Below are 23,784 nucleotides of genomic sequence, written 5' to 3' on the forward strand. Positions count from 1 at the left end.
TAAAATCTTAACCCCCTAGGTGATGGTATTAGGAGGTGGGGCCTTTGGGAGGTGAGTCTCATCATGATGAGATTAGTGCCATATTAAAGAGGCCCAAGGGAGCTCCTTGCCTCTTCTGCCACGTGAGGGCATAGTGAAAAGGTGCCATTTATGAACCAGGACACAGCCCTTACCAGATACCAAATCTGCCAGCACCTTGATCTTTGACTACCCAGCCTCCAGAACTGGGAGAGATAAATTTCTGCTGTTTATAAGCTCCCCAGTCTGTGGCATTCTGTTATAGCAGCCCAAACATAGTTAGACAAAGAGTAACATGAAAAAAGTGCTCTGCCATAGTTTTAGCATCACTGTTTTAATATCATGAAATACAAGTACAAAACATTGTATAAGTATACTTTTTACTACACGGAGATGAACTAATACATTTATGTTTTTATCAGAATCTGTATCACCCAGCACTGACCAATGTACTAGGAGCTTTCCACAGGGATTTTCTTTTTTTTTTTACTATTCCTATAAGGTTTTATCATGAATAAAAAAGCTCACAACTCTTTTCAGCCATTGCAGATTTACATTTATCTTAATATTCCTGTTTAAGATGCTTTGGAGAACTGTTAAGAACTACAAAATCACCTTAGGAAGAGTTTTGAATGAGTAATTTTATTTCACGTTGGCCAAGATCTCCCTTATGTTGGCATTGCAAAGACACTGCACTTATCTGAGGTTAGAAAAAATGTTGTCTTAATAGCCCCCTTACTGTGTAACAAGGCAAATTACCATTTCCTGAAATGTCCAGAATATCAGAGTAGATAGTTATTTGTTAAGCAGTGAGTCATGAAACCCCACTTACAGAAGACAACAGCAACACAGGACCACTAAGTCCTAAATATACCAAAGAAAAACAAGTTTACAAATATTCAAACTGTCTGTCTTCTCTACCTCTAAAATGGTTTAACCACATCAAGTGAGAATAACATGAGCCAATTAGAAAGGGAAATAGTAAACTGTGCTAGTGTCCGACATTCAGCTTCCATAGCACGTCTCACAGTTTTCGGCCATTTCAGCTAAGAGTTTTCTTATGACAGGCAAAAATAATGATTAAAATACCATTAGCTTTGCTGAGAAATGTGAAAAAAAAACCACAATGTCAAAAATATTTGAAACTAATTTTGTTTTTATAAATAAATAAAATGGTGTTTATCTTTTCTTAAAATTCTTGGTGTTAAAACATTCAAAGTTATGTCAACCTGTAAGGATAAAGGGGTATTTAAGATAACATGTTTGGAAAACTGAACCACATTTTTAATTGCCAGCATTATGCTTTATTCTTGGTAGAATCATCCTTGTTTCTTCTTTTTACATCCCAATTATAAACCCTGGCCATATCTGCAAGAATTGTCAAAGAAAATGCAAATGCAATTCTAAAGATAATGCATGCAATGACTATTCACTCCACTTGCACAAAGAATCAAAGAAACAGGAATCACACATACACAAATACTGGTAACAAATAGTATTGTTAAGACATCCTGCTATAATGTCAATAGCTAGGAAAATACTGTAATTAAACTCTATCAAAACTAAGGACTCAAATCAACAATTGTTAACCAACTGTTTACTACGGTATTAGTCAACTGTCAACTAGTCAACTATGATATATTTAACAAATATGTACTAGACACTCTCAATAGTTTCAAAGACAGTCCCTCATCTAAGAAATTTCAAAGATTGCTCAACCCATATCCTGCCATGTAATATTTATATCAGTACAATTATCAATAATTTTATCTCTTACCCTCCCTTTGGCTTAATAAGTTTGTTAAGCATCTACTGTGTTTCTGACTAGGTGCTGTACAAAGCCCTGAATAAGACAGGTGAAGTCCTTTCCCTCGTGGAGCTTAGACTTCAATAGAATAGTCAATGTGACAGAGACTGTTCGTCCTAGCTCCCTCACTTGTCTGCACACCTTCCTTTCCTACCTTTTGCAGTACTAGCAATAACAAATGGCATTTAACTAAACTTGTAGGACTCATCTGAGAGGATTTCCTCTCTTTTGGCTCCTGTACCCATCTAAGTCACTGGATCCTGTTTTTTCTCTAACGTTTAATATCTTTTCCTTTCCACAAGCACCACCGTCCTAGACCCTCATCATCTCACAGCTGGATGAAGTTTCCACATTACCCATCAGATGATGATGATCAGTACACTAGGCCCCAACAGGCCTGCCTTCCCTCAGCCAACCATGAACACCTGCCACATGCTGCACACTGGAAAAGAAGAGAAAGTGCAGCTCCTACATTTGAAGAGCTCGTGGTTTGGCAAGGAAAAACTAAGCAGTATGTGTTAAGCAAGCACCCAAGAAACACCCTGAGGATCAGAAAATGTTCAGGAATGCTCTGATGCTTGAACTGAGATATTTAGAGTAAAAGGGTAAAAAAAAGAGCACTTCCTGTAAATATGTGAAAGCCATTCCAGTTAGGAGGAACAAAGGGTAGAAATACAAAGGGTGTGGCACATTTGGGGAGTGTGTACAATAACTGATTGGGGTTATCTGGAACCTGGAATGCACTGGGGAAAGTCAAGAAGAGGTCAGTGGCATGAGGTGAGACAGGCTGGGGTCACTTCACAAGAGTGCCTATATGTATATCCTGTAAGTAACAAGGCACTGTTGAAATATTGTAACCAGAGGAATAAAAATGAGTGACTTAGTAAATTCATACTAGAGATAGTGGGCAGGACAGATGGAATGAAAGGAACCTAAAAAGCTACTGAGTGCAGGTTTTGGAGTCCCAGAACGAGAACAGTAATGGTCAGAGAGATTTATGAGGGAAATTTGATGTGAATCTGGTGATTGATTTGTTGTTATTAGTAGCGAGGAAGAGAGAAGTGTGAAAGGTGACTCCCGTGATTTTGTCTTGGGTGACTGTGACAGGAAGTAGGAGGAAAAGACAGGCCAGAGAAGAAAGGCAAAGAGCTTGCCTTCCTTCTTGACCAGAATACCCCACTCCCATCTCTTCTGTCTGCTGATCCTTAAATCCTACGCTGCCTTTAAAAAAGCAGCCTAACTTTTATCTTCTCAACAAAGCCTTCTTTGAACTAACTCCAGCCTACATCTATCTTTCCCAAAGTTTAAATTGCCTTGGTGTTGCATATGTTACCTTACTTATAGTTTGCTATGAATTATCATTCAGCTGTTTTACACGTACAGTTCTAACAAACAGAGAAAGACACTGCCACTCTTTTCTAAAATTGATTTTCATGCCCCATATGGCTTAACACAATTGCAGGAACATAGGAGACCCTCAACAAATGCTTGTGAAATTAAACTATTTAAACAGTTACAAAGCTGTCTTGGGAAAATATTTGGAAGAAAAATACTCATTCACCTATGTGAATTTGCTGTTTCCACATCACATTGCAAAGTCACTAATCTATCTACAAACTTATTTAAGTACTAGTTCCAAATATCTTATTTATTATCTTATAAAATCTATAACCTTATGTTAGCCTAATAAGGAAATTCTTCCCACTAAAGCAATGTAAGAAAGAATGTGGGAGGTTTTGTGCATTCTAATTTTTTTTAGTTCTAGGGTACATGTGCAGGATGTGCAGGTTTGTTACAAAGGTAAACGTGTGCTGTGTGGTTTGCTGCACCTATCAACCCATCACCTAGGTATTAAGCCCAGCATGCATCAGCTATTTTTCCTAATGCTCTCCCTCTGCCCACGAAAGAATGTTTTTTTAAAAAAATCTTTCTCCTTTTTTTCCCTTGCTTTTTGTTTTAAGAAAGGATACTGACTTCTGTGGTAGTAAATTGATCTCGAAGAAAGTCAAGGTCTTCCTCAAGGGAATCAAGATTCTTTGTGGCAGTCGATAAATTCTTTTCCAACAATGCCTGAGCTTCATCAATATCATATTCAAGCATTACATTAGCCTGAAGAGAGAAAGTCATGACAATTACTCAATATTTACACAGAGCTTTATAGGTTAGAGTAAGTGTGGGCAAACTACAGCCCTCAGGTCAAATCTAGCCTGCTGCCTTTTGTTGCAAGTTAAGTTTCACTGGAGCCCAGCTATTCTCTACTTTGGCTTTCATACCACAGTGGCAAAACTGAGTGGTTGAGACAGAAACCATGTGATCTACAAAACCAAAAATATTTACTATTTGACCTTTTACAGAAAGTTTGCTGATCCCTTGGTTAAAGAATATATTTACATACATTGTATCATTTAATCCTCAACCCTGCTGAGGTCAAAGTTGTCTTCCTCACAGTTAAAGAAATGAAAGCTCAGGTTGCCTTGGCTGGCATAGCTAGTGAGAAAATGGGAGAATCAGGATAAGAAACCAGTATGTTTAGATACAAAATTCTATCTTTCTACTACCTCCATCATGACACTAAACAGTGTTAAGTTTGTATCAATTTAAATAAATTCTGAGCTTCAGATACGGTATTAATTTAAAATTTTTCAAAGACATTTTTTATCATCTATATTTGACTAGCTAAGAAAGACAGTTAGCTTTTACTTGTCCCTTCCTACTACTTCTGACAGATGTTAGGGATTAAGGCAAGGTTATGTGTCTGTTATTCTGAAGATCTAGTGTTACTGCCAATATTCAGGGATGCATGTACCCTAGAATTGGGAAGCCATACCTTTTACAGCTTTGAACTCCCCCATCACCTGACTGACCACTGGGCATTTCCTAAACCACTTTCCTCATCTCACAAATGCAATCTTAAAATTACTCAAAGGATTGTTGTAAGGATTAAACAAGACAACATGAAAGTATACGGCACAAAGTAAATGTCAAATAAATACTTACTGACTGAATAATCCAATCCATAATTAGAAAACTGTATTAAAGTCCAGATAGGACAAAAATATTCAACATAAGCAAAGACTGAACATAAATATAAGAATCCACAAAGAAAAAAACCAAAGCAGGGGACACAAAAATTTCTAAATCCTTCATTTCAATAAAATGTTCCTGAAATGTGACACATGCACATACTACACACACACACACACACACACACGCACACACACGCTGGGTGAAATGACACACAAAATGAAATGAAAGGGTACACTGTATACCTTGGGGAAATTGACCCAAAAGTCCTTTGAGCATCCAGGCAAAAAGAACACATCACTTGGAAAGAAATCAGTTTGCCATCACACTTTTTGACAGTAATGCTTTACAACAAAAGAAAATGGAGCACTGTATAAGATGCTGAAGGAAATAAAATGTGAGTTTAAGATATTATATCCAGCAAAACTGAATCTCAAGTACAAAGGCCACAGACAAGTTGTCAGCAACATGAGATAACTCAGGGAATATCATTCCCATAAATCTTAAGGCAATCTACTTATCAGACGAATGAGTAACATACAATCAAAATGACTGGGGGGACATCAACATAAAGACTATGATGTGCATTCAATATTCACACGAAGAACAAAGATAAATGAAAGACACGAGAGTGAGCAAATGGTATATAATGGCTCTGTGCTCCAACAATATGGGAACAACCTCATAAAGAATGGGTAAGGAAGGAAGAACATATGCAAAAATGTCAGTGGTAACAGGGTTGGGTGGTGTTATTCTAAGAATGCTTTGTGTGTGAATAGTAATGTTGTCTAGTTCAATTCTATCACCCTTGGTATTTCTGAAAACCAGGATTCTTGATATAGAAGAAACAAGGGGCCCGGGCATGGTGGCTCACGCCTGTAATCCCAGTACTTGGCAGGCTGAGATCGTGTCACTGCGCTCCAGCCTGGGCGACAGAGCAAGACTCCGTCTCAAAAAAAAAAAAAAACAGAGGAACAACTAAAGTGAAAACTCTGTTGTCCTGAATTTGAATTGGAGGTAACAATATGATTTCATGAGGTACACACATAGTAACCTGCACCTTTGTACACAAGTTTATGCAGGCTAGCTATATCCTACTGGTTCTATTTCTCTGGTTGAACCCTGACTGATAACAGATTCGTTCACTTACACTTTGCTTTATGCAATTTTCTGATTTTTTTTGTTTATATTTAACATTATATACATATAGAAAAGTATTCATATCATAAATATATAGTTTGACGTATTTTCACAAACTTAACACATTCATGGAACCAGCATCGAGATCAAGGACAGGTTATCACCAACACCCCAAAGCTTCCTTGCGAACGCTTCCAGTTACCACCAGCACCCTCATCCCAAAGGTAAGCATTACCCTGACTTAGAGCATAGTTTTGCCTGCATTACAACTTTACATAAACAGAATACACAGTATATGCGCTCTTTTGTGACTGACTTCTATAGTAGGCAAGAATTATGGCTCCCATAACAGCTGTCCCATTCTAATCTCTGGAATCTGTGACTCTGATGAGATATTTACATCATTTGTCAGAGTTGAACTTAATATACAGACTGCCTAGGTAGGCCTAATTTAGTTATATGAGCACTTAAGAGCAGAGAACTTTTTCTGGCTGGAAGCAGAATGAGAAGTTTGAAAGATGTGAAGTGTAAGAAAGACTAGTCATATCACTGCTTTGAAAATAGAAAGGACCACAAGCCAAGGATTGCGAGTGGCCTCTTGAAGCTGAGACTGACTCCTGGACAACAGGCAGCAAGGAAACAGGGACCTCGACCACAGAGAACCGGATTTTGCCAACAACGTGAATAAGGCTGAAATCTAATTCTCCCCCAGAGTTGCTAGTAAGGAGTACAGCCCTGTTGACAATTTAATTCTGGCTTTGTGGGACCCTGAACAGAACACCCAGCCAAGCCCATCTAGATTTCTGACCTACACAGCTAGGAGATAATGGATATTGTTTTAAGCCTCTAAGTTTGTGGTAATTTGCTATGCAGTTTCTTTCACTCAACCTTGTTTGTGAAAATCACCCTTGCAGTGCTGGTGTGTAGCAGAAGTTCATTCCTCCTCCGTACTGTATAGTATTCCATGGTCTGAATACATCATGATTTAGTCATCCATTTGACTGTGATGAACATTTCGGTTGTTTCCAGGTTTTCGTTACTACAGAGTTGATATGAACATTCTTATACCTTTCTTTTAGTTAATATTCATACATTTCTTATATATAGCAAGAGGCAGAAAGAGATGGAGACAGGCATGGAACTGCTATGGCGTAGGCAATGCATATCTTCTGCTTTAACAGACACTGCCAGTTTCCCCAGCGGCTGTGTCCATTTACACCTTCACCAACAGTAAATCAGTGTTTTCACTATTCCATGTCCTACCATCACTTAGTATCACCCTACCATTCCGGTGGGTACACAGTGAGATCACATTGTGCTTTTAATTTGCATTTCCCTGTTTACTAATGAAGTGGGACAACTTTTCATATGTTTACTGGCCATTGGGAAGCCTTCTTTTTGGGAGTCACTCACCCATTATCCTGAAGAGTTGCTTATCTTTCCATGTTATCCTTAACAAAAAAGTTTTCTAAAAAATTTAAGTATATAAATATTAGGAAAAATAAAATGTTTGCAGATTTGGTGAAAGGAGTATATTGTTAAGATAAAATTATAAATGTCTGATAAAGTTGATTACATTAAAATTTAAAACTTCTAAGAGGTACCACAAAAGACAAGTGACAGATGAGAAAAAGTATCAGCAATATTAAGAGAAGACTCTGCATCTGAAATACATAATACGTAAAGAAGACCTAAATGTCTATATATATATATATTAAAAAAAAAAAGAATCCAACAGAAAAATGGAGCAACACAATCAGGAAGGCAAACAGAAGAGGAAATACAAATGAGCATTTTGTCATACAAAAACCTGTAAGATGATAATATTTTCACCTATAAAACTAGCAAAAATCTACATATGTGGGTTAGACTGTTAATAAAAGGGTATTTTTATATACTGTTGGAGAAAATGAAAATTGGTAGTCTTTTCTGGAGAGCAATTTGATAGTATTCATCAACATGTTAAATGTGCATACTCTTAGACACAACAATTCCATTTCAAAGCAGCATACAAAAATATGCCTTTGTGTACAAGTCTATATGTGCAAAAATATTTACTACAGCACTGCTCACTCTACAAGAAACTTTAAAACAATCTAAACACCCCTTGACTTGGGAATATTATCACATAGCTCTACCACAGAATAGTAAGCCAATAAAACCAAGGAGGCAAACTCTGTGTCTACTCACAAATAAAGACATCTGTGCTATTAAGTGAAAAGTCAGGTGCTGAACAATATATATCCCATTTTTGTAAAAACAATTAACAAAATCCCCAATATTTATGTACGTACAGATGTACAGACATGATTAAAAGTGGGTGCATCTGGGGATGGAGGAGTAGCCTGCTGCTTTCTATTGTAAAACTTTCTGTCCTATTTGCTCTTTTAACCATTAGCATGTATGAACTCTGATAAAAAACCAAGAAAAATGTCATTCACCCAAGAAAAATTTTTACTGAGCACTTATTATGTGTCAGGGAACTGGTAAATACACCAATCAATAACATATCAGGGAGTGCTAAGTACTTTGAAGGAAAACAGTACAAGATAAACAGGGTGAAACCAAGGAATGCTGACAGACAAGCCATAGCAGGTCCCTGGGGGAGCTAACAATTGGAACTGAGAACACAAAGGATTGAGTGTGAAGAGCACAGAAGTAGAAATGTGGGGCCACACTGGCAGGTTCCAGGAACAGTTAGGGGGCCACCATGGCTACAACAGAATGAGCAAAAGAATGAGCACAAATGAGTGCTGAGAGGGAGTAGGGTTGTCCTGTGGCAAGGACACCTCTGTATTCCACCCTTGGTGACAGGGAAACCACTGGGGTCTTGAGCAAAGTGGAATGATCCGACATGTTTTAAAAGCATTACTCTGACAGCTTAAGCAGAGGAAAGAGCTAGAATAAAGGTTCTGAAGCAGGGCCATTCCCAGCATGCTCTAAGTCCGGCAAGAAGTCCAAGTGTGGTCAAGCAAGGAAGTAGGGCATTAGGTAAGAGAAGAACAGAGAGACTGGACACGGTGGCTCATACCTGTAATCCCAGCACTTTGGGAGGCCAAGGTGGGCAGATCACCTGAGGCCAGGAGTTCGAAATCAATGTAGCCAAAATGGCGAAACTTCGTCTCTACCAAAAAATTTAGCTGGGCGTGGTGGCACGTGCCTGTGATCCCAGCTGCTCAGGAAGCTAAGGCACAAGAATTGCTTGAGCCCAGGAGACAGAGGTTGCAGTGAGCTGAGATCACACCACTGCACTCCAGCCTGGGCGACAGAGTGAGACTCTGTCTCAAAAAAAAAAGAGAGAGAGGTAACAGAGAGTACCAGGCTGTGCAGGAACTTGTCAGCCACTCAAAGAACTTGGACTTTTCCTTGGAATATGATAAGAAACCATTCAAAGATATTGGGCAGAATAATGGAATGACCTGATTGAGATTTCAAAGGATTAATCTGACCACTGTGCTGGAAAGGCTTTAGGAATTCCAGCAAGGGCAGAAGCAAGACAGTGAATTAGGGTATTATTACAGGTTAAAGAGTGTCGCCAAAAAAGATACATTTCAGTTTTAACCCCTTATACTAGTGAATGTGACCTTATGTGGAAGTAAGGTATTATGGATTGAATTCTGTCTCCCCAACAAAAAGTTGGACTCCTAATCCCCAATAGCTCAGCATGTGACTTTATTTGGAGATAGGGTCTTTCAAAAGGAGAAATTTGGACACAGATCACAGTGATGCTTCTACACATCAACATGCCAAAGACTGTCCGCGAACACCGAAGCTAAGAGAGAAGGCTAGAACAGATTTTTCCTCACAGCCCTCAGAAGGAATTGACCCTGATTCTGGGGCTGATCACAGACTTCTGGCCTCCAGAACTGTGAGACAATCCATTTCAGTTGTTAAAGCTACCCAGTTTGCGGTACTTTTATTATGGCATCCCTAGAAAACTAATACAGACATTATTCCCACAGTCCTGGCAAGAGACAAAGGTGGCCTGGACCATGGTAATAGCGGTAAGGAAGTGAGAGATAGTTGGTTTCTTGATCTATTCAGAAGAAGGAACCAGTGGGGTTTGCTGAAGAACTGGTTGAGGGATATAAAATAGAGAAGAGTCAAAGATGACTCAAAGATTTTTGTTCTGAGCAACCAGGCAAAAGATTCTGCCATTTACTGAGATGGGGAAGATTGTGGGAAGTGGGAAGTGCCAGTCTATGAGTGGTGAAATGAGGATTTAAGTATTCAAGAGGAATAAAAGAAGAAAAACATGAAAAGAGCAAGAAGAGCTCAGCAAAGAAAATGAAGAGAAAGAGAAACAGAAGAACAGTTATGAAAGACAGAGTAAAAGCAACAAAACAGAATAACTAAAAGGGAAAACACAAAGTCATGGGGAAGCAGCCAGAGGAAATCACACAAAATGAAACAGATCAAATAACTAAAAACAGAGAACATGACAGGTACTGAAAATAAAGGAGATCCAACATATGCATATTTATTATTCCCAAAAGACAATAAATGGGGCAAAAGTCACATTCAAGTACACAACAGAAATTATCTTTCCTGAAATAAAGTAACACTTGAATTTGTAAATCAAAAGATCATGCAATTTCTACAAAAAAACTGAATACAGAAAAATCATTCAACCCTTAGACACTCAGGTATAGTTGCTATGCTTCAAAGTTATTTTTTAAAAAACCTTAGTGATAAATACTAAATCCTTCCTTTCAAATACAGAACTAAGTATAGGAATTATGATTGTAGAGTGAAATGTAAATGTTGTACAAACTTTGAGCAAACCTCCTTGGGCTAATCTAGAGTGCCTCTCCGGAGTGATTCTACAGGACAGCAGCTAGGGGAAATCCTCCCAGTAGGACAGCTGGTAGAAGTACACTTGGCTTGCTACTTTGTATGAGAACTCGCCTGAGGTAACAAGATCCATGGACAGGTAGCTGGATAGTCAGAGGACTGAGAAGAGCGAGACAGGTAAATCACAGACAAGCTCAATGAAATCATTGAAAACTGAAATATATGGTTTTAAAAAATAAACTCTAACCTCAAGCTTTTTGTAATACTCTTTTTCCCCTTATATTCAGAGGGATCTTTCTAGAATTATTACTCTTATGGGAAGAAGCATTTATCCAAAGTTCAGCAGTACCTTCTATTTTACTTCTCTTGCTCTTCCTCCATTATATTTAAGAGAGATAAAGCATTAATTGGAAGAGAAGCAGGGTTTGTTTGATCAGTTTTATCTTGATTGGGAGAGACTTCAGTACGTTTTTGCTGCGATCTTCATCGCACTCCTGATTCTAGTCAGTTTCTAATATGAACCACTTGAACTCTGCCCCTTTGTCCCTTCCACAATCAAAAGGAGATGAACACTTTCACATCTCGAGCAATACTATTAAAATACTAGCAAATACTAGCAAAACCAGTGTGCTTGCTGGAGAAAACACACTGGTTTACAAATATATCTGCTGGGGCTATAACATTTACTTACCCCCAACCACAGACACACTTTATCAGTAGGAGGAACTGAAGCTTTGCAATACAAGTTATCTGCCAGTAAGAATCTGGTCTCCATTGAGTTGGTGGACTCCTTCAAAACAAAAAAAATGACACTACCATAAACAGGCCAGTTTGATATCAAGGTTATAAAGGAGAGATTGCACAGTTGAACCTAGGACATTTAAAACAGTACCATCATGCAGGTTAAGTGTAGTGGTAAAAGAAATGAATGCTAGATCCAGGTGGCTGGGTATGGACTCTGGCTCAGCTACTCACTAGCTGTACAAATCTGGCACCTCACTTAACTTTTGTGTCTCAGGTTCTTCATCTGTAAAATCAGGATTATAACAGTCCCTACACCTATGAAGTCAGTGATAAGCACTGAGTACACACGTACACACGGACCCCACCGAGTGCCTGACATACAGAGAAAGCGTTATTATAAGAATTAGCCATTCTTCTATTATTTCACTGGTGTTTCATGCCCAATCAATCAGTTGCTGAAGTCTTACAAAGTTCACCACATATTAAAATGTACTAGAAATAGTTATTCTAACAGTAAAGCAAAATCGCAAGCGCACAATCTTTTAAATATAATATGCTTATGAGATTTAATCTTTACAACCTGCTTTTATTTAATGAATACTGGATTAAGACTTAGAAGACTCTCAAATTCAGTTCTTCCAGTAACTAACTACACAGACACTGGTCAAGTATAACCTCTCCGTAACCATTTCCTCAACTATGAAATGAGAACCTGAAACAGATGATCTCTAAGATTCTTCCCAGCTCTATAAATCTTGGACTAACTCCTTATTCTTAGGGAGAAAGACAACAACAAAGAAAAAACCCTAGATGCTGCTAGCACAGAATAAGACATTTTCTTTGTACACGTAAAACAATTTCAAATTGCATTTAAGTTTCACAAGTACTAAGGATAAGCAAAGTAATCCAAATGTGGGCCCTAGAATTAAACCTGACTTTTGGGGGAAGGCTGCAAAGTCACATTTGCTACAGAATCACATCATAACATTAGTGTATGTGCTTAAGAAGGCAGACTGAATTCCACAGCACAGATCAAATATCAGTGACCAAAGAGTCAAAGATGAGTTTCTGCTGACATATCCTAGTTTGTTCATATTTACAAATAAAAATGCACTTACTTTTTTCTTCTGCATGTATTTTAGAATTTCCAAAGTCTGTTTAATTTCAGGAATCTGACCTTTTAGCCTGTGAACAAGAAAAAGACTAACTTAGTATTTTGCAGGCAAAAATAAACAACAGGGCATGGTCTTTACTAACTTTGCATTTTCTACTAATGTGTTCTTGAGGACTACGTACAGATATAAAATACTTAAGATATTTTTAGATATGAAATATTTAAGATATAAATATTTATAAAATAAAATATTTAATGAAACATTTACTTAAAGAAAATATATTTAGTAAAATATTCATAAAATATTTAAAGTAAAAATACTTTAATAAAAATATTTAAGATATACTAGCAAATGTTTATGGAATGCCTATTCCATGAAGACAAAGCTCTGTTCTATTATATCAAATACCCCATTGTTATTTAACATTTCTAGAGCAGACTATATTCCACAGAGGTGATTCATAGGTTCTGCATTTGATTAGAATGACATTTTAAATAGATTAATTTAAAAACTTAATTTAAAAATAACATGGATTCAAAAGTTATATTCTAAAATAGAAGATACCAATCCCCTATCCAGTGATGCACATAGCTGCTCCTGGTGTGTGCATTTGGTATACACACATGTACATCACAGTCAGCTAAATGCCAGGCAAAGCACAGTGACACCTTCTCAGTATGTGCACTTGTCACACTGTGAAAAATGTACACCATCATCTGAATGCCAAACACACCACATTATGATACAGTATAATTTGGTGATTTTTTTTTAAGCTTTGGGTACTTCTTCCTTAAATGCTCTTCTTTTCAAATTAGGTAACAATCATTCTTAAAATTATAAATAGATCACTGATTTAAACACAATAAATTAAAAAACAATGATGGACATGATCCGACTGATCTGACTTAATGGATAAGTTGCAATCAACCTCACTGACAAGAACATAAGAGAAAACCATAGTATGCTAAAAACATTCAGTCAATTAAAGAGAGAAAACAATGACACCTTTTTTGTCACTGGGGTTTAGTTCTTTATGGTGATTAGATGCATGTGTTTTGCATGGAGATACATGCAAAACAGTTCTAGGGTCTCTGTCAAATCACAATGTAATTTCTAGCAAAACAGACTAAGGATATAATAACAAAGTTCTGGTTCTTTCAAGGTAAATTTACTAAATATTATTAGAGACCAGAATGTAAACAAAATTTAAACACAACAATGAAAATGAACTTATTGCATCACATAAAGGAAGTCACTCCATGTGTGCAGGAGGTTGGCAGGGCAAATTTACTACACCCTGTGCTACTGACCTGGCAAGAAATGTGTTAAATGAGCCTGCTGCTTAAAAAAAAAAAATAGTGTCATCATTTGATAATACAGTCCAGTGAATAATTTAGAAACATATGGCATTCATTTTTTCACTACAATTCAATCTGGATGCCATAGATGGCTCAAGTTTGCTTATTTTTGTATGATATGTTCATATAGGTAAACACCACAAAGATGTTATACATTTGTAAAATATGTGATACACATACATCATAAGGAGTATGTTCAGATCAAGATTTTTTGGTCATGTAAATGACTTTTAAGATGCATTTTGTATATATAAATATTATATGTAATACATTATAAAGCATATTAATCAATCAAGCAGCTGCAGCCCTAGCTAACTCAGGAACCAGACAACCAATGACATTGTACGTGCCCAAGCAATACACTCCTCCCTACCCTGCTTCACCTGAAGAGACAGTAGCTTGGCTGGGCAGAGTGATTCACGCCTGTAATCCTGGCACTTTAGGAGGCCGAAGCTGGTGCATCACCTGAGGCCAGGAGTTCCAGACCAGCCTGGCCAACATGGTGAAACCCAGCCTCTACTAAAAACAATACAAAAAAGTTAGCTGGGCATGGTGGTGCATACTTGTAATCCCAGCTACTTGGGAAGCTGAGGCGTGAGGATCCCTTGAACCCAGGAGGTGGAGGTTACAGTGAGCCGAGATAGCGCCACTGCACTCCAGCTTGGAATGCCAGAGCAACACTCTATCTCAAAAATAAAATACAAATAAAAACAAAAGAGAAAGTAGCTTGCCTGAACAGTGTGTTTACAGTCCTGTTTTTTCTTTTTCAATTAGCTTCACCCTATTTGTGTGTATCCCTAAACAAAATATTCTTTAACATTGGTGGCTTCTGACCTTAATTCAAATGGTCTCATGCTGTATGCATTTTTCTGGGGTTTGCTTTTATATTATTATTATTTCATTTTTTTGAGATGGAATTTCGTTCTTGTTGCCCAGGCTAGAGTGCAATGGCGTGATCTCGGCTCACTGCAACCTCCGCCTTCTGGGTTCAAGCAATTCTCCTGCCTCAGTTTCCCGAGTAGCTGGGATTACAAGCATGCGCCACCAGGCCCGGCTGATTTTGTATTTTTAGTAGAGATGGGGGTCTCTCCATGTTGATCAGGCTGGTCTCGAACTCCCGACCTCAGGTGATCTGCCCACCTCTGCCTCCCAAAGTGCTAGGATTACAGGCGTGAGCCACCGCGCCCGGCTGGGGTTTGCTTTTTAAACTCAATCAAGATCCTAAGATTTGTTCATTCATTTTCACTGCTGTGTACTATTCCATTACAAATATAACAAACACAACTTCTTTATCTACTCTTCTGTCAAAGGGCACTTCTGCCAGCTCCAGGTCATTGTTATTGTAACAACAATGGAAACCTCCAGGTCCTAGGAGGGGCTAGAGCTGTGAAAGCGGAGACAGCAGCTTAGAGGGAAAGTGAATCAAGCCTTCAAAAGAGGAATAAAGCTAAAAGAAAATGTTCTAGCTGTGTTCCTTTTCTCCCTCTGAACTGCCCCCAGGGAGTCACATTACCTACCTCATCACTGCTACAGGGCAGAAAAATGGCAGAATTGGCTAGTGGCAGGGGGAAGGCCAAGTTGGGAAGCTAAGAATTACAAGTACTAGTCCCCAGCAGCCCACCTCTCCCGACTCCCTTTCCCTCCTGTGATGATAATGAAGACAGCAGAAATGGAAAGAATCCCCCAGAGGTGGAATTATCTGGTTGGGGAGAAGTATTTGTCTGATGGCTATGCCCTTAGACTGGGATACCAGCAGCATTCCTCCCACCCCTACCCACCAGGAGTGACTTAAATTACCCCCACCTCCACATACATTACTGGCCAAAGTAGCTGATATCCCTGAGGGAATCTAAGCTGAGAGGGAAAATAAATTAGAATTTGATCATTATAATAAATAAAGACAATAAATTCAACAGACTCTACGATATGAAACAAAATTAACAAATACCAAAAGATAAAATTATACATTAAATACTTAAAGATACCACAAAGAGAAAAGAAAGAATATTGGTAATATGAAGAAGAACCAACCAGAACTACTAGGTATAAAAATCGTAACAGCGGCCGGGCGCGGTGGCTCAAGCCTGTAATCCGGGCACTTTGGGAGGCCGAGACGGGCGGATCACGAGGTCGGGAGATCGAGACCATCCTGGCTAACATGGTGAAACCCCGTCTCTACTAAAAAATACAAAAAACTAGCCAGGCGCGGTGGCGGGCGCCTGTAGTCCCGGTTACTCAGGAGGCTGAGGCAGGAGAATGGCGTAAATCCAGGCGGCGGAGCTTGCAGTGAGCTGAGATCCGGCCACTGCACTCTAGCCTGGGCGACAGAGCGAGACTCCGTCTCAAAAAAAAAAAAAAAAAATCGTAACAGCTGAAACAAAGAACTCATGGCTATCCATCTACTTGCCAAAAGATAAATGACAAAGACAGAAAAAAGGGAAATAATATAAAGAAATGGAAGGCAGAATTAGAAGTGTCAACATCTGTAAACAGGTATCTCAGAAAGAGGAAAAAAAATTAACTGATGATAAAAAAAAAGAAGTGATAATCACAAAATTTCCAATTAAAGAAAGATAAAAGATCTCAGATTCAAGAGTCAAAAAAGATTATTAACACATGAAATACTAAGGAACTTTTACACAGCTTGAAGGTAAAGTTACATGACAGGCTGCAAGAAAAGATTTACAACATATATAAAAAGGTTAGCATCTAAACTACAGAGCCATCTGCTGCAACACAACTAGATCATGGCACAAAAATAGTTTTGTTGCACAGCTGACATCATAGGGATGAGAGAAATTCCAGAAAAATAAAAAGAGAAAAATAGCCCTCCAACTACTTGGGAGGCTGAGGTGGAAGAACTGCTTGAACCCAGGAGTTCAAGGCTACAGTGAGCTGTGATCATACCACTGCACTCTGGCCTGGGCAACAGAGAGAAAGCCTGTCTCAAAAAAATAACCAACCCACTATTAAAATAGGTAAAACTCAAGAAAGTTTTCCTAACTCACTATCTCCAACTCTACCATTCTCTTTTAAAACACTAGACAAACACTGTTCCCATCCAGAACACCAATGTTCACTGATGCTTCCTCAGTGCTTCGAATTTTTACGCTTTCTCCCCACATTTAGGCCTAGACCATATGTTAAGCTAGAGTGAGTATCCTGCTATATACCACAGTTGTAGAGTTAGCAATATAACTTTTTTCGGTTTTTGTCTATCATTAATTTACTAGTTAGAAGAGCAATGTAACTTTGATACACAAATTTCCCCCTCTCCCAGGACTCGGTCCCAAGGCTCATTTTCTTTTCCTTTTTTTTTTTTTTCTTGAGACAGGGTATCACTCTGTTGCCCAGGCTGGAGTGCAGTGGCACACTCACAGCTGACTGCAGCCTCAACCTCCCTGGCTTAAGCAATACTCTCACCTCAGCTTCCCTAGTAGCTGGAACTACAGGCATGCACCACCACACCTAGCTAATTTTTGTAGATATAGGGTTTTGCCACGTTGCCCACACTGGTCTTGAACTCCTGGGCTCAAGCGATCCGCCCACCTCAGCCTCCCAAAGTGCTGGGATTACAGGCATGAACCACTGCACCCCACCCCAAGGCACATTTTCTTCTCTATCTGTAACCTCCCTGTAGATGATCTCAAATCCAATGGCTTTTTCGTTTTCAAATAAACTTTTACTATCACAAAAGCAGTACATGTACATTGTAAAAAATTAAGAATACAGATAAGCAAAAACAAGAAAAATGCCATATTCTAACTACCCAGAGATTACCACTGTTAATATGCCTTTAGTGTGGACTTCTCCAGATACTCCTGTGCATATATACATTTTTTTCCAAAACAAGAGTATACTGTTCTTAATGGTTTCTATCTTGCTTCTGTCCATTAACACTTTCCATCTCTCCATGTCAATGACTTTTCATCTCATCTAATACAAAGTACATATTCAAATTTCTACAACTGTCACCAAAATCAAATGAGAAAATACATCTACAAACTTCCAGACCTTTGCATAAATGGTACCTTATGCACAGACTACCCTTCCTCACTTTAGTCTGCCTCCAAACTCATAACTAATCTTTGAAATTCTACACAGGTATCTGTTCCTCTTAGAAGCTTCCTCTGAACCTCCTTGGCCCCTCCAGATTAATGAGGTGCTTTGGTACAAAGTAATGAGTTACCAACCCCCTGTAACTCATTACTTTGTACCAAAGTACCTCCACTGCTCTACTTTGTGTAGATTTTATTTATATACCTATAATTTTTATTTATATACCTATAATTTTATTTATATACCTATAATTTCCCCCAACCCGTGTCCCTGGTTTTTTGTGTGGTTTGTTTGCTTTTTAGACTGGATCTCACACTGTTGCCCAGGCTAGAGTGCAGGGGCATGATCACATCTCACTGCAGCCTCAACGTCCTGGGTTCAGGTGATCCTCCCACCTTAGCCTCCAGAGTAGCTGTGACCACAGGTGCATGCCACCATACCCAGCTAATTATTATTATTGTTATTATTTTTGAGACAGAGTCTTACTCTGTTGCCCAAGATGGAGTGCAGTGGCGCAATCTCGGCTCACTGCAACCTCCACCTCCTGGGCTCGAGCGATTCTCCCAACTCAGCCTCCCGAGTAGCTGGGATTACAAGCCCGTGCCACCATGCCCGGCTAATTTTTTTGTATTTTAGTAGAGACAGGGTTTCACCATGTTGCCCAGGGTGGTTTCAAACTCCTGAGCTCAGGCAATCCGCCCACCTCAGCCTCCCAAAGTGCTGGGATTGCAGGCACAAGCCACCGCACCCAGCCTAATTATTTTTTAATTACTTGTAGAGACAGGGTCTCCCTAAGTTGCCCAGGCTAGTCTTGAACTCCTGGACTCAAGAGATCCTCCCACCTCAGCCTCCCAAAGTGCTGGAATTACAGGTTTGAACCACCACGCCCAGTCCTGTGTCCTTGCTGAAAGCAGATACTGGATGTTATTTCACCCAAAACAGTATGTGGCATCTAGCTGGCATTCCATAAATATTTATCTCACAGAAGAATGCTGGCACATGCACAAAACAGAGATCTATAAATATTTATTACAGTGAATTGACTTTATAAGCTATATAAAATTATGTAGGGAAATAAAGAGTTGAGAGTAAGGATACCTTTTTTTCTATGCCTATTAGTTATGAAATCTTGGGATTTCATAACTAATTAAGTCTTGTGCCCCAGACCCTGTGGGTCTCTAATCTCACTGGCAAAATTAGAAGGATGAACTAGACATATAAGATGTTATGATTTTGAAAGCTTTGGAACACAGTCTTTAATAACCATTCTGTTTTCAAAACCACATTTAGACTGGCAATACCAAGTGTTGGCAAGGATGTGGAACAACTGGAACTCTTGTGCATTGCTGGTGGGAATTTCATATGGTACAGCCACCTTGGAGGACTTTACATCTGAATATTTTATCATATGTAAATTATATCTCAATTTTTTTAAAGTTCAAGCCATATACGATTTTCAAAACTTAGAAATTTTTTTTTTTTTTTGAGACGGAGTCTCGCTCTGTCACCCAGGCTGGAGTGCTGTGGCCGGATCTCAGCTCACTGCAAGCTCCGCCTCCCGGGTTCACGCCATTCTCCTGCCTCAGCCTCCCGGGCAGCTGGGACTACAGGCGCCGCCACCTCGCCCGGCTAGTTTTTTGTAGTTTTTTTTAGTAGAGACGGGGTTTCACCGTGTTAGCCAGGATGGTCTCGATCTCCTGACCTCGTGATCCGCCCGTCTCGGCCTCCCAAAGTGCTGGGATTTACAGGCTTGAGCCACCACGCCCGGCCCAAAACTTAGAAATTTTTACACTTACCTTCTTTTCTTTTGAGCAAGGTTGAGTTCCATAAACTTATACTTCTGGTACTGTTCATCCAGCTTCTTTAATACTGTATCTGCAGTCTCATTCCCAGGCTGTTTCATGAAGGAATCTACATCTTCCTTTAATATCAGAAATAATACTTTACAAATTTTAGAATTCATGCCACTCATCAGATTTTTTGACTGCTTTGTTTTTAAAACATAAAAGAAAAAAAGCTTTTCCTCCAAAGGTTTGTTTTTAACTAAACGTACAGGTTAAGCATCCTTATCTAAAATGCCTGGGACCAGAATTGTTTTGGATTTTAGATTTTTTTTTTGGATTTTGGAATATTTACATTATACCAGTTGAGCATCCCCAAGCCAAACATCCAAAGTCCAACATGCTCCAATGAGCATTTCCTTTGAGCATTATATTGGTGTTCAAAAAGTTTTGGATTTTAGAGCATTCTGGATTTCAGATTTTCAGATTTAGGATGCTCAACTTGTAGTTATAAAAAGTTAGAGACAATTTCAGACAGTATATATATATTATATAGCTAACTTATTCTTTCACTTTCCTCTTCATTTTTTTATTCATAAATAGGAAAAGAAGAATGACTTTGCCCACTATTTATGCATTTCCCATGCATCCCTAGTAGTAAATATGAAAATACTAACAATCAAATACATTGCCTATTCATGCATCCTATTCACAAAATGATTTCACAGGTTGTATGTCAAGATTATCAGTTTTATTACTTATTTTTAATTCAACAAGTTTTGCCATAGAAATCATACTAAATATGGTTACTGGGTTCCCAAGGCAATCCACAAATGCTTCCTTCAGTATCAAATAACCGAAACAAAGTAAATCTAAAAGGCAAACAGAATAATCTTTTGTAACAGAAATAACTGATCAAAAGAAAAGCAGTAAAACTGACGTTAAAATATTTTTATACCACATGCTGATCCTTGAAGAAAGGCTAGTTAATTAGATAAGGATCAGAAACAAGATGAAAATATATGCAAACTTAAAAGAGATGCTACAAGAGCTGTCTAGTACTTTACAGAAGTCTAGTTCTTTATTATAAGTAACTTCAATTATCTTATAGCTTCTAAGATCTTCAAATCATTATTCTTATCCATATTTATTAGCTACCAGAGAATATCTTAGCTGAAACGAGGGGAAAAAAGGAAGAGAAACACAGCAAGGGAGTGAACTATGAAGCCATCAAACTAGAGACGGTAAAGGAAATTGAAAAGGTGAGGCTGAGAGTTAATGGCTGAGTTCTGCATGTAAAAGAGAGATGCCATCTTCCTAGAAGGGTCACTGGAGGGAAGAGAAAGAAGTGTAAGTTTCTAGCACATGATACATGTTATTAGGTGCTGGAGTTGAGCAAGAATTAACTATAGCAGCATAGGCGGTGGTTAAGAGACAGGAGGTGCCTGGTTTGAATCCTGGCTTCACCACTCACTAGATGAGTTGACCTTAGGGAAGTTATTTAACCTCTCTTTGCCTCAATCTCCTCATCATCTGTACAAGTACCTTTTCATCACCAGAAATTAAATGAGTTAGCATAGGTGAGATGCTTATAAGAGTACGTGACACCTATTTATAGCATAATGTGCCACAGGAACACAAAGTGCCAGGGATTTTGTTTTGGGGTAGAGGTCGGCAAAAACTACAGGGAGGTGATAGCTGAACTAGATGTGGAAAGATGAAGAGGTCATGAAATGGACAAGGGTGAAAGAACAATTCAAGCAGAGAAAGAAAACAAATTACTGCCTCAGTGGGGTTGGGGAATGGACTGGGTCTGATTTCTAACCACTATGGTACATTGCCTCCTATCATCATGAACATTAATATCTATTTGACACCTACCACACTGCAATACTGCAAGCATGTCCTCTGTTTCCCATAACAACTCTCTAAGTATTGTCATCCCTATTTCAGTTAAAGAAACTCAGGGCCAATAATCTTTCTACAATACCATGTCACTTCAATTATTAATAGTTTGGAAACAAAAACAGTTATATAAAATTTGGGTTGCTTATTTACATTATGCAGGTAGAAATTTTAAGGTCTAGAAAAAAATAACCATGACATTGTAGGGAAAAAGCATTTTAAGACATTATAAAGCCCTCAGATAAAGTGTCTCCTCCCGAGTTAGATTTCTGAGGCCATCTCTAGCTGAGCACTATGAATGTAATATTTCAGGCACTATGGAAATTCAATTAGACACCCAGTTTGAACTTATACTATGTGTCAGGCACTGTGCTATGACCAGGAGAAGTGGGGCGATGCATGAGAACTCTCTGCTACTTACATTACCCAGTAGCAGAGTATGAGGGGTAAGCCGCTGGTCTGGACCTCCACAGATTGCCCAAGTTCAAATCCTGAATTCCTCACTTACATCCTATGTGGCCTGAGCAAGTTACTCAAGGGCCCCGTACCTCAGTTTTATCATCTAAAAAACGGGCATAACAGTAGCTACCACCTCGAGTTTTGTAAAATCATTAAGAAAGTGCCCGGCACTCAACAAATTTTATTCTTTGTTATGATTAGATAATAGATCAATGTAGAGAAATAAATGATACAGCTCATAAAAACACAAAATAATAACCAAACAATTACGAAATTCAATCAGCAAATGCAAATATACAATACCAAGTGTGGTATAAATAAATGAGTCTTTAGAAGGATATAAGACGTGGTTAGTGAAAAAGGCAGAGGTAAGGTAAGGTACAAACCAAACGGTTGAGAAACTTCCATGAAGATTTTATAGTAGCTAAGTGGGGACAGACAGATGACCTGGCCTGGAGGGCCAGTCAGACGTTTTCTCTCATTAGTCAAATAGTTTTCAACTACTATTTCTAAATTAAATAAATAAAGTAAGAAATTTTTAAAGCCACCCAGAACAGGCAGCGTCCTCCAGAACGGCCTCTGGAACGACCCGATCCCCTCTCGGACGCTAGCGAACCTGGGACCTAGCGCCATCACGAGGGTTCAGCCTCCTCTCTCAACAATTCATTCTCCACTAAGTTGTCAGAATGATGTACCTAAAACGAAAGGCCTTCTGATGACAGACAGCCCGTTGCCTACCGGAAAAACCTCAATTCCTTAGCAAAACACAGAAGGACTTAACACTCTCATCGTATCATCCTACTTTCCCATCGGTCTCTTCTTCCATTTTCCCCGAGGCAACAGACCACTGCATTCCTTCAACAGACAAGGTGATATTCCGTTTTCACATCTTAGCATTGGCTGTTCTGCCTATTCATTGTACTGTCTCTCCAGCATCCACGCTGAGTCGAGCTCCTCACCACCTCCCCTTTTCCAACCAGCAGGGGGACGAAAACCGGCGGCAGACCGGAGGTCCCTCAGGCCGCCCTGACCCGCCGCCCGCCGCCCCTCGCCCCTCGCTGCGGCCCCACACCCCGTTCTCTTCTAGGGCCTTCTCGAGCTACGTTTCTTCCGGGCGGGCCCCAGCAGAGCTCAATCTATCCAGGTGCGAAGAGTGAGAGCAGACCGAGCGCCCCCTCCCTGAACATTTAGCGCAGCTCCTTCCAACAATCGAGGCCTGGGTGGGAGCCGGGAAGAAAGGGGCAGTCCGCGGCCTCAAGCCAAGATGCCAGGGAACAGCGTGCCTCTTACCACAAACACGGCCTCAGGAATGCCCAGGTGGAGCCGCCGCCCATTCCCTGTGGCCATTTCTCCTTTGCCACAACTGTCCTTAGCGGCCGCCATCTTGGGGATGCGAGCGCGCGACTGCCTCCCGGGCCGCCGGGATTCCGTGATTGGCTTGTTAGCACTTGCAGGCCCGCCTCTCCATGCACTTTCATTGGTGCGCAGGGAGGGTCCCCCATAAGCCCCCGTTCTCCTTTGGCCGAAAGTAGCCCAACCTGTAGGTGCTCATTGGCTGCCCTCAGGTGAGTGACAAGCGT

General features: G+C 39.4%; 1 protein-coding gene across 2 annotated transcripts; it reads right to left on the bottom strand.

The window, feature by feature from the left end:
* Window positions 1–333: 333 nt before the first annotated feature.
* On the bottom strand, window positions 334–23,784 carry VBP1 (von Hippel-Lindau binding protein 1). Of its 2 annotated transcripts, none has more exons than XM_011963196.1 (6): window positions 23,495–23,784; window positions 19,856–19,980; window positions 12,646–12,712; window positions 11,475–11,573; window positions 3,796–3,934; window positions 334–1,386 (listed from the first exon to the last, which is right to left on the bottom strand). In XM_011963196.1, exons 1-6 carry the CDS (start codon window positions 23,585–23,587, stop codon window positions 1,316–1,318), a joined length of 594 nt encoding a protein of 197 aa, XP_011818586.1. In that variant the 5' UTR covers window positions 23,588–23,784; the 3' UTR covers window positions 334–1,315. The 2 variants fall into 2 exon arrangements, with proteins under 2 accessions (XP_011818586.1, XP_011818587.1); XM_011963197.1 differs by having other exon boundaries at window positions 19,856–19,976; window positions 23,495–23,639.

The sequence above is a fragment of the Colobus angolensis genome, unplaced genomic scaffold, assembly GCF_000951035.1.
Source record: "Colobus angolensis palliatus isolate OR3802 unplaced genomic scaffold, Cang.pa_1.0 Scaffold601, whole genome shotgun sequence".
Taxonomy (NCBI): Eukaryota; Metazoa; Chordata; class Mammalia; order Primates; family Cercopithecidae; genus Colobus; species Colobus angolensis.